Below are 11897 nucleotides of genomic sequence, written 5' to 3'. Positions count from 1 at the left end.
AGAGTGGTTTCTAGCTGGGTGCACAGACTCTGAATGGACACATCCCCTTGGGCCCACGTACTCCTTGCCTCATGAGAAGGACACAACCAAAGAGGGTAAGGTTAAGAGCCTCTATTGCCAGTTTCAGGGCAACACTAGAGACAAGAGTGCCCTATTCTCCACTCACCCACCCCCACCAAATTGAAATAAGAGCTGACACTTCTGCTACACTTTACAGTTTACAAAGCACCTTCACAAACAATGCTCTTAATCAATCCCCACAATCTTGTAAGCTTGTTACACACTACCATTTGACAGATGGAGAAACTGAGCTAAAAGTGACTTGCCTGAAGTCACACAGTTAAAACCTGAGTACTCCTAGATCTCCAGTGGAGGAGTTTTCCCTCTGAATTTCAAAGGTTGTACTCTTTCCACGACCCAACACTGCCATGCATCCCCCAGCTTTGTAAAGAACCCATGGGCTAAAAAGGAATTGGAAACTGTAAATATGTAGTTGAAACATTTTGGAAAAAAGACCAGAGTCAGGGAAGGAAATCTAACACCACATACAGAAAAGTTCTGGGAAAGAGTCTCGGCCCAGAGCAAAAATCATCGTTGGGACAGACTACTATGTAGCGTAGCAATCCCAGCTGGGTGGTCGGGGCTCCATTCCCACTCCCAACCACAAAATGAGGGCCTTCAAAACATTTAAGCAATGCTCACCCAGATTCCACACAGATTACATGGAGGGGGGCCTGGCTCCACAGCCCTCCTTCTCTCCACTGAAAATACTTTATTAATGACAGGGCAGCATAAAGCCACAGAACTCCATCTGCTCTAGGACAATCCAGACAGCAGCGTGGCACCAGCCCCAGGTGAGGCCCGACCCTCCTTCAGCAAGGACCCGCTAAGGCTATGCCTCCCTCTAATTAGCAGGGCCTGGCTCAGGGCCTGGACAGTTATTTAGAGAACCATCGCCTGCTCCCAGCATGGATATCCATAAGGCTGGGGCGGCAGGCACTGTCTGCTCAAAGCCAGCTGCCTGAAGCTGCTGTCTCCTCATTCCACCACCCCAGGACCCCTGCTGCCACCTCTGCACCCCCAGGCTCAGCAGCATCATGTCACTTGCACACACAGCTGCAGAGTACATGCTCGCGGATGCCCTGCTGCCTGACCGCAGGGGCCCCCGCCTCAAAGGACTGCGCCTGGAACTGCCCCTGGACCGGATAGTCAAGTTCATAGCTGTGGGCTCCCCCTTGTTGCTGATGTCCTTGGCATTCGCCCAGGAGTTCTCCTCTGGTAAGTTGCTTCCAAGGCCCAGTGCGCAAGAGAGACTCCCCCTCGTGTCAGTCCCCGCATGGGCTCTGAAGTGAGATGGTGCGCACAGTGACGGGATTCCATGGCTTCGGGCTGGGCTGGATTATCCAAAAGGCAGATGGTGCATGAGTTCAGGGCACCAGCAAAGCAGAGGCACCAAAAAATTTTGAAAGTCATCTCCAAAATGTTACAGTAAAAAAAAGAAAGTTGTAATTTTAGTATTCATATATTTTATGTCATTTCAAATGATTAAAGCTTTATTTTGGTTTTCACTATGGATGAAAGAAATTGACACCCCTGGTAATGTTTTTAGGACCTTAGACCCCTTCATCTTAGCTGGGCTGTCGCCAAGTCTCTTATTTGCTCTGGGCCCTCTTCCCACCCCTAACCCGCCAACTCCAGGGTTATTGACTTGAGAACATGTGTTAAGTGCCTGAGAGCCACGCACATTGGAGATGCTGGATAAACCCACTGCTTCCTGTCTACAAACCCCAGCCGCACACACACACATTAGCATACACATACATCTAGGGTTTCAGGTGCTAGATTCACTCAGCAAATCAACTATCTTTGTTAAAGAGAATGTGGACTTCCTGAGAACTGAGACTTCTGGCTTTCCTTTCTGGCAGTGCCATTAGCTTACTACATTTCCCAAACAGGTGTGCCAGCCTCCCACTTCCTCTTTATTCATCCACAACCAGGGCAGAAGAAATGGCTCCCACTTCTGCCTCTTTCTGGAGAATGATGTGAAAACAAAAAAGCAGGAACTCTCCTCCAAGCCCACTTTATCCTTCCGACATAATTTGCCCACCCTTTCTCTTCATTTAGGCTCAGAAGCCCAGGCAATTCATCCTCAACGTTTTAGAGTCTAAAAGATGTCAGTTATTTCAGGAAAGAGACATCACCATCAAACCGCAAGCCTTCTGGTACCAGACTACAGGAGCACAAAAAGCCCAGGGGGTGCTCTGAGAGCAAAGAACCACCAGACCCAAAAGGCTGAGTCAGCACTGGCAAGCCCTGGCCATACAGTGGGATGTGTCCAGGAGTGCCCTGTCCTACCGTGACGTGGCAGTGCTCAACCCAGAAAACTAAGGTGTGGGAAGAAGACAGTCCCTGCCAGAAACAGAAACTGGGGAAGAGTCAGATGATTGCCCCTGAGTCCCCACTCCTCCACTCCAACTCAGGCGGCCTCAAAGCTGTGTTCCTGTTGCAGGGTCTCCGATCAGCTGCTTCTCTCCCAGTAACTTCAGCATCCGGCAGGCAGCCTACGTGGACAGCTCCTGCTGGGACTCATTGGTTCACCATGAGCAGGACAGGCCTGGCCAGGACAAGATGAAATCTCTCTGGCCCCACAAGGTAAAGCAAACTCTGTAAGGCCAGCTTCACGCCTGAGTAGAGTGAGGCAGAACCCCTTCATTCTACTCCTTCTTGCCTCTATCCCCACCACCCCTAATCCATTTATTTTGGTCACTTACTTTCATGTTTCAGGCATTCTCTGAATCTGGCAATCTTTGGTTGCTCACTTTTATCTAATTGGAAGCTCTGTGCCTAAGGGTGAGGCACATAAACAGGCAAACTTCGGTTTAAGGTGATCCCTTTGGTCTATTTCATTAGTATCTGAAATATTGACTCTGTAGTCCTTTCTCCTGGGCTCATCAGTTTCCTCCTAGAAGAGTCATTCAAATCTTAATTTGTGGGGAGGGGCGGGGTGCAGGTGGAATTAAGCCTGGCTGCCAACCCTCTAGGAACTCGGCTGGGGGTCTCACCATTCAGAGTTCACTCAGCTGCTCCCCCTGTCCCAGCATGGCTCCCCTGCCTCGATGGACCCAAGAGCAGAGTTTAATCTAGTTTAATCTCTAGAGAGTAACCGTCAAGCCTCTGTTAGGGGAGGGAAAGAGCAGCCGCTTGACTGCCTCACATTACAGAAAGGATCTGCGGGCTGCTTCTCACACAGATTTCTCCAACAAGATCCCTGTTTTCAGCCTCTCCTGCACTCTTGTTTTCAGAAGTACCTGGTGTCTCCAATTCCTGGTTCTGTGGTGAAAACAGCCTGCCTGTCCCTGCCTCCTCTCCCCCTCCTCCCCATGAGCTGGTGTCTTCTATCTTGCAACTGCTTTCCAGTTTTCAATACTGGGCTCCCCTGTCTCCTCTCCTGTTCTCTTTGACCTTATAAAAATATGTCTTCTTTTATGTCTCATTGTCATCCTAGTGGGGTTTTAGGAGGAGGCAGTGGTAACATGTATGTTTGATTCACGAGGTTTAGTCAGAAGACACTCATAGCATTTTCTAGGCACGACAGTTTAGAAGGTGTCAAATTGCCACAGTTCTAGGACTGAGACAAAACCAGAGACTTAATGGAAAGAGTTAATGAGATTTCTGTCACTGGAAGTTCAGGAAGGATCTAGATGGTTAAAAAAAAAAAAAAAAAATTCTATGGTAGAGGAATTCACATATAAGAAAAGGATCAAATTGCCTGATAATCAAGATCACTAGAAAGTTTTTTTTTTTTTTTTTTTTTTTGAGACGGAGTTGTTTTGTGCTTGTCACCTAGGCTAGAGAGCAATGGTGCCATCTTGGCTCACTGCAACCTCTGCCTCCCCAGTTCAAGCGATTCTCCTGTCTCAGCCTCCCGAGTAGCTGGGATTACAGGTGGCTGCCACCACGCCTGGCTAATTTTTGTATTTTTAGTAGAGATGAGATTTCACCATGTTGTCCAGGTTGGTCTCAAACTCCTGACCTCAGGTGATCCACCTGCCTCAGTCTCCCAAAGTGCTGGGATTAGAGGCATGAGCCATGGCACCTGGCCACCAGGAAGCTTTTTAAACCGAAATTCTCAGGCTCCACTTCAGCCTACTGCAACAGAATCTCTAAGTATAAAGGAAGGGTTTATTTTCAAGAAACGCCCTTTCTTTTTGTTTTCTTGTTTTTTGTTTTTTGTTTTTCGAGATGGAGTCTGGCTCTTGTCACCCAGGCTGGAGTGCAATGGCACGATCTTGGCTCACTGCAACCTCCACCTCCCGGGTTCAAGCAATTCTCCCGCCTCAGCCTCCCAAGTAGCTGGGACTACAGGTGCCCACCACCATGCCCGGCTAATTTTTGTATTTTTAGTAGAGATGGGGTTTCATCATGTTGGTCAGGCTGGTCTCAAACTCCTGACCTTGTGATCCACCCACCTCGGCCTCCCAAAGTGCTGGGATTACAGGTGTGAGCCACTGCACCCGGCCCCACACCTTTCTTTTCTACCCAGATGCAATCAATTATGTATACTCCCTCTTTTTCTTCAAATTCTCTTCTGAAATAACAAACCATCCCTGGTTCAGGAGAAGCTATAAGTGAAGTAATCATTTAGGGAATAAGCTCCAAAATCAGACAGCCTATAGTTCCAAATCCTGGCTCTCCTACCTACTTGATGTACAACCCTGCACAGGTTACTTAATCTTTTCATGCTTTGGTTTCCTTATCTGTAAAATAGAGATACTAAACTGTATCCACCTGATGACATCCTTGTGAAGATCAAATAAAATAATGCATGTTAAGCACCTAGTAAAAATGTAGTTTTAAAAAATATTAACAGGCTGGACACGGCCGCTCACACCTGTAATCCCAGCACTTTAGGAGGCCGAGGCGGGAAGATCACTTGAGGTCAGGAATTCAAGACCAGCGTGGCCAACATGGTGAAACCCCGTCTCTACTAAAAACACAAAAATTAGCCAGGTGTGGTAGTGAGCACCTATAATCCCAGCTACTCAGGAGGCTGAGGCAGGAGAATTGCTTGAACCCAGGAGGCAGAGCTTGCAGTGAGCTGAGATCTCACCACTGCACTCTAGCCTGGGCGAGAGAGTGAGACTCCATCTCAAAATTAAATAATAAATTAATTAATTAATTAATTAAAATCTTTACAAGTAGAGATTTTACTGTAGGCAAAACAGTTGGCCCAACCCTGCTAGGTGTGGTAAGTATGATGAGGAAACCTAAGGAAAAGTCCCTGCGTTAATTTGCTAGAGCTGCTGAAACGAAGCACCACCAGCTGGGTGGCTTCAACAATCAAAATGATCGTCTCAGGGTTCTGGAGGCCAGAAGTCCAAGATCAAGGTGTCATCAGTATTGGCTCCTCTGAGGGCTACAAGGGAAAGGTCTGCCAGGTTCCCACTCCTTGGCTTGTAGATCCAGTGCCCTGGGCAGTCTCCGTGTGTGCATGTCTGCTTCTTTACCTGGCTTTTTTTTTAAAAAAGAAAAAAAAGAACATGAGTCATAATGAATTAGAAGCCCACCCTATTCCAGTATGACCTCATTTTGAATTCACTAACTGCATCCATAACAACCCCATTTCCAAACAAGGTTTCATTCTGAGGTACTAAGAATTAGGACTTCAAGGTATGAATGGAAGGAGGTGGACATGGACACAATTCAACCCATATCAGTCCCTTATTGCAGGTAGCTAATGATGCAGTCATTGAGCAGACAAGGCTTATGAATTCCTGAAAGTCAGCTTATAGATTTACATACCTGAAAGAGCCCCCAAAGAATCCCAAGACAGTGTCTGATAGTGTAGTTTGGCATTACCAAGAATCCAAAAATCAGAAAAGACCACTGTGCATCAGACAAGTCCGGGAAGATGACAGGGAAGAAATGGGATTTTCTCTCCCTTAGGACAACATGGCCTCTGCTGGCCATGATCCCTAGCTAGCTAGCTGCCCAGACTACTTTGATGGAGGTAGGCAGATCGCTCTTTCTCTCCTTTTCTCTCTCTCTCTATATATCCCTCTCCTCTCCTCTCCTCTCCTCTCCTCTCCTCTCCTCCCCTCCCTTACCCTCCCCTATCCTCCCCTCCCTTACCCTCCCCTATCCTCCCCTCCCCTACCCTCCCCTCCCCACCCCTCCTCTCTCTCTCCTCACTGTCTCTCTTTTCTCCCTGGGACCCCACACAGACCCTGGATCAGAAAAGTGAACCAGGGGAGCATGAAGGTGCACATTCCTTCTCAAGCAGGCCTCCCTGTACTCAGCCAGGTCAGTAGGGTGCCTCAGGGGCTGGGCCTGGGCTAGCCCATTCCCCACACAGCCTTCCCCTGCTGAGGCAGGAACAGGGGAAAGGAGAGCCCCTCACTCAGCGCTGTCACTCGGGGTCTCGGCAGCCCTGGCCTCCCTCCTCAGCTGCTCTCGCCCTGCAGGCCCTCCCTTACTCCCTGCTGGCCCTGGCCTTGCTCATGTACCTGCCGGTGCTGCTGTGGCAGTATGCAGCTGTGCCAGCCCTCAGCTCTGATCTGCTGTTCATCATCAGCGAACTGGACAAATCCTATAATCGCTCCATCCGCCTGGTGCAGCACATGCTGAAGATCCGGCAGAAGAGCTCCGACCCCTATGTGTTCTGGGATGAGCTGGAGAAGTGAGTTGTCCCTTCCACCTTTTTCTGAGAAATTCAGTCAAGCATTAAAATGATATCTTTGCATAGTCATCTTTAAATGATCTTCCATGCCATCCTTCTCAAGAGGGCAAAGTGCTTAACACATCATCTCATTAACTTTCTATTGTTTCTGTAAAGGGAGAGAGAAAGGACTCTTCCTCTAGTGCACAGATGACCACACTGAGCCCACAAAGGGATTCATCTCTCTAGAATTCCACTTTCATACACTACTGCCTTCAGAAACCTTAAATAGCTCCCTTCATGCCTACCAAAAAATACCCAAATTTTCCCAGATATGTGTGCAAGGCCCTCAACACACTGTCACCATCTACTTTTTCAAAATTCTAACTACCAGGTGACAGAAACCTTCCACCACACCTAGGCAGCCTCCTCCTTTTCCCTGAACAAATTATTTATCTATGTAATCATTCCTCCACCTGCATACAGGCACTGTCCTGGGTGCTTCTGATACATTCATGTGTATGTGTTGGGGGATGGGGGCAGGAGAGACAAAGCTGTACCTCCCCATGTGGGGCTTACATTCTATTAAGGAAACACAGACAAATAAACAGAACACAGAAGTGAAATCTATGTTCTGAGATAATAAGTGGTATGAAGAAAAGAAAAAGTAAAGTGGGGGCAGGAGGAAGCTGGAGGGATGGAGAGTTGTGTAGCTTTACACAGAGTGGCCAGGCTAGATGGCCCAAGGGGACAATTGCGCTAACATTTGAATTATATTATCCCATATTTATGCACATACTCTATCTTCTGAAAAAAAATCCTCTCTATCTTTTGAAGCCCAGATTTCAGCCAATATTTTCCATAAGGGTTTCTGAACATTGAAGGCCACACTGTTACCTCCCTCTCCTAACTTTTACAGCCATTGTGGTTTGTGTCCACTATTTTAGCAACAAACCAAGTGCCATTTTTATTCCATATTTGCATGTCTTATGTGCCCCTTCACCACAAGCCAGGCTCTAAGCTTCTTCAGAGCACAAACTGGCTTATATGTACCTGAACACCAAAGCTCTCAACAAACATTTGTGAGCCAAATTATTTACATAAGATGAATGAATTGGCCCAAAGATCATACACAGAGTACACAGGCCAAGAACCAGAATGGACTTTTTTATTTTTTTTCTGGGTAGGGGAGACAGGGTCTCACTCTGTTGCCCAGGCTGGAGTGCAATGGCACCATCTTGGCTCATTGCAGCCTCAATCTCCTGGGCACAAGCAATCCTCCCTCCTGAGCTTCCCAAGTAGCTGGAACCATAGGTGTACACTACTACACCCAGCTAATTTTTGTATTTTTTCATAGAGATGAGGTCTCACTATGTTTCCCAGGGTAGTCTCAAACTCCTGGGCTTATGGGACCCTTCCACCTCGGCTGCTGGGATTATGAGCATAAGCCACCATGCCCGGCCCAGAATGCACTTAGCTAAACCCCCAATCCAGTGCTAATTTCATAAGCCTATTGCTACCTAAAGATCCTACTTCACCTTAGAACTTTAGTCCACCTTGCTTGGCAGAAATCCAGTGTAATAAATCATTACTCACTGATCATTCACTGGGTTTATCACATTGCAGTCAGTACTTGGAGAATCAAGACATACTCATATGCCTCTGTTTGGGGGAGAAGCATGGTTATGCTCGGGAAGACAGATTTTCATGGGAACCAAGAATGCCATGTTGAAAACAGATCTGTTACTTTGTCACATGCCTCTCTTGGAGTATGGTTCTAAATGGTCACTACTAACCTTGCCTCCTTTCTTCCACTGCCCAGGGCTCGGAAAGAACGATACTTTGAATTCCCTTTGCTAGAGCGGTACCTGGCATGTAAGCAGCGTTCACATTCACTAGTGGCTACCTACCTCCTGCGGAACTCCCTCTTGCTCATCTTCACCTCCGCCACTTACCTATACCTTGGTCATTTCCATCTGGATGTCTTCTTCCAGGAAGAATTCAGCTGCTCCATCAAGACAGGGCTGCTAAGTGATGAGACCCATGTCCCCAGTCTGATCACATGCAGGCTGACATCACTGTCCGTTTTCCAGATTGTTAGCCTCTCCAGTATAGCAATATACACCATATTGGTTCCAGTGATAATATACAACCTCACACGGCTATGTCGGTGGGACAAACGACTCTTATCTGTCTATGAGATGCTCCCAGCTTTTGATCTCCTCAGCAGAAAGATGCTAGGATGTCCCATCAATGACCTCAATGTGATCCTTCTTTTCCTCCGAGCTAACATCTCTGAGCTCATCTCTTTTAGCTGGCTGAGTGTCTTATGTGTGTTAAAGGATACAACCACCCAGAAGCACAATATTGACACAGTAGTTGATTTTATGACTTTATTGGCTGGCTTAGAACCCTCAAAACCCAAACACCTCACCAACTCGGCATGTGATGAACACCCATAGTTAAGAAGCCATGGAGCAAGAAATCTTGTGGAAAGTCTCTCTCTTTCCTTGTAAGACATACACACTAATACACATACACACCAAAAAAATATTTTTTTGGTGTGTATGTGTATTAGTGTGCATGCAAGCTTGGATTTAACTGAATCATATATCTTTTATCATGTTATCCTAAAAGTGAGAAGACATAACCAAGACATGGAAATAAATGTGAAAGCTGGAGCTGAAGAGTCAAAGAGCTAAAAAATTAAGTCTAGAACATTCTATGAGGATAGTATAAATAAAAAGAAATAAAGTCTAGACATGCTGCAAGGAAAGAAGATTCTAAAGGCCATTTATGGAGACAATTCCATATCCTTTCTTGAACGCACATTCAGCTTACCCCACAGAGCAAGTGAGGCAATCTGGCAAGAGATTAATAAAGATGTAAACTCCTGGAAACCCTTTGGTGTGGCCTGAAATCCTAGGAATTTACCCAGGTTGCTTTGTAGAAGTTACCAAACTTGTCCAAGTCCTCTGTAGCCTCCAAAGTGCTGGGAGATGATGGCTTCAATTTGTAATCTGCTCTTAGGATTAAGGACATAGTAGAACAAAGCCGGGGCTATGTCTCAGCCATGAGTGGAGCCTTCAGGTGCCCAGATACATTTTTCACCATCTAAACCAGGAACTCATTTCACCAGGGGCTGGGATTATGGGCTATGGACTCCTTCACAACTGTTAATGGAGCCAGGTATGCTTTTAATACCCCAGAGGATACTATGCCTTCCCTTACAGCTAATCACTGAATAGCAAGCACTTAGAAATGGGTAGACAGTAAAGTGCTATTGAACTTCTTTCTCTTCTGATTTATCACCCCATTTTAGCTTCTAATTCCCATTCCTATGCCTGTAGTTAATGGAACTTTGGTCTGGCTTCAAAGACCACACGCAGACACAATATCATGCTGTCTGCCATTTTATATTTCTTTTTAGAGCTACACATTATGCATTTCTTTACAGAATTTTTGCATAGGCCATTTAGACTCTTCTTCGTATAGTTAAGTAGAAAAGTTATGTTGCTTCTGACAGCAACTGCTGCTTCTGACAGTTCAGGTAAGTTTGCCCAACACAAGCAAAGAGCTGATAGATGGTTTCCAATTGTCACTGGGCCAAAGTCCAACTCTTCAGTTGGTACACAAGACTTTTCATGACCCAAAAAACCCTACTTACTGCTTCAGTCTCTCCTCTTGCTTCTCTCTACACACATCTTTCACACTGATCAACTACTTGCAGTTCCCATACTGAGCCTTTGCATATGCTGTCTCCACCACCCAGCATGCCCTCCTTTGTTCTTCACTGGGCCAACCAATCACTACCTCTCCTTCAGAGTCTGCCCAGATATATCTCCTTTAAGAAACCTTTCCTGTCTCCTCCCTCCTTCCCTGACTGGGTGCTGCCAAATAAAATAAAACCTACCTGTGAAATAAACTTATTATACCATATTAACATTGCCAATTTACTTGTCTGTCTTTCCTTCTTAAATTAAGGTTCTTAAAGGTGGTATCATAATAGGCACTAGGTAAATATTCTTCTAAACAAATAAGGACTGAATGAGTTGCTCAGTGGCATCACCTTTGTGGCACACACAAATCCAGGCTCTAAACAGTCCTATATGGAAAAAGCTTTGGACGCAGATGTGCTTTTAAAGGAATTGACCAAAAAGTCAATGAACATGGAAATAATTATGCAAAATATAATATAGCCATAACTGGAATATTAACCAGCTACTGAAAATTATGCTTATAAAGAAGCTATACTAACATTTGTGGAATTGAAATGATATAATGTTAAATGAACAAAAAGGAAACTTTATTTTCAGTATTATCTAACCTATATAAAAATGCATAAAATATTAGACACATATACTAACATGTTAAAAGTAGTTCATTCCAAGTGGTAGCATTATGGATTTTTAAACCTTTCTTGTACTACATTTTCTAAATTTCTAAAGTTCGAATGAAATGTTTTATAAGTGTAAGGAAATGTTTCCAATGAAGAAGAAACAAAAAAATATCTTCATGCAAATCCCACTAAAGTCCATTGGCCAAAACAGCCTGCAAACCAGGACAAAGGACAGCACTTTTCTTCCCCCTAGATGTGATACACGTATATGAAAATAAATAATACAAATAAAGTCAGACCCCAAAGCCTGCAAGGACAAAATACAGCACAACAGCAAATTTTTTTTGAGAGAAAAAACTAGAGAGTTACTGAACTAGTTATTGGCATCCCTGGAAGCAGATGCAAGCCTTCTGCCATCCAGCCTGGGTCACTTACCAATACCGCACCCAAAAGATTTTTCTAGCCTCCCTAATTTTAAATAGACCTTGGTTGTAAAGTTGGAACCATATAAATGTACATATTATGTACAGAAATACATTTCTGGTTTCACTAGACAAACATTTACTGAGTGCCTACTTAGTGCTAGTATTAAAACTGCGTGTTTAATCTCTCATCTTCCCTACTAGAAAGAGCCAAGGGCCGGGCGCGGTGGCTCACGCTTGTAATCCCAGCACTTCGGGAGGCCGAGGCGGGCGGATCACGAGGTCAGGAGATCGAGACCAGGGTGAAACCCCGTCTCTACTAAAAATACAAAAAAAATTAGCCGGGCGTGGTGGCGGGCGCCTGTAGTCCCAGCTACTCGGAGAGGCTGAGGCAGGAGAATGGCGTGAACCCGGGAGGCGGAGCTTGCAGTGAGCCGAGACTGCTCCACTGCACTCCAGCCTGGGCGACAGAGCGAGA

General features: G+C 45.7%; 1 protein-coding gene across 1 annotated transcript; it reads left to right on the top strand.

Moving 5' to 3' along the window:
- Positions 1-1097: 1097 nt before the first annotated feature.
- PANX3 (pannexin 3) lies at positions 1098-9120 on the top strand. The gene is made up of 4 exons (XM_003253323.2): positions 1098-1278; positions 2510-2652; positions 6465-6679; positions 8481-9120. Exons 1-4 carry the CDS (start codon positions 1098-1100, stop codon positions 9118-9120), a joined length of 1179 nt encoding a protein of 392 aa, XP_003253371.1.
- The last annotated feature ends 2777 nt before the right edge of the window (positions 9121-11897 follow it).

Source organism: Nomascus leucogenys, chromosome 15, assembly GCF_006542625.1.
Source record: "Nomascus leucogenys isolate Asia chromosome 15, Asia_NLE_v1, whole genome shotgun sequence".
NCBI classification, from domain to species: Eukaryota; Metazoa; Chordata; class Mammalia; order Primates; family Hylobatidae; genus Nomascus; species Nomascus leucogenys.
Note: the sequence above shows the minus strand (reverse complement) of the source record. Positions and strands in the feature narration are given on the sequence as shown.

What these genes read in the sequence shown, in the direction of transcription:
- PANX3 (XM_003253323.2), top strand. Translation starts at nt 1,098, where the DNA reads ATGTCACTTGCACACACAGCTGCAGAGTACATGCTCGCGGATGCCCTG. An exon ending in CGCCCAGGAGTTCTCCTCTG is followed by an intron (nt 1,279 to 2,509) that starts GTAAGTTGCTTC and finishes TTCCTGTTGCAG; the next exon opens with GGTCTCCGATCAGCTGCTTC. An exon ending in TTCTGGGATGAGCTGGAGAA is followed by an intron (nt 6,680 to 8,480) that starts GTGAGTTGTCCC and finishes TCCACTGCCCAG; the next exon opens with GGCTCGGAAAGAACGATACT.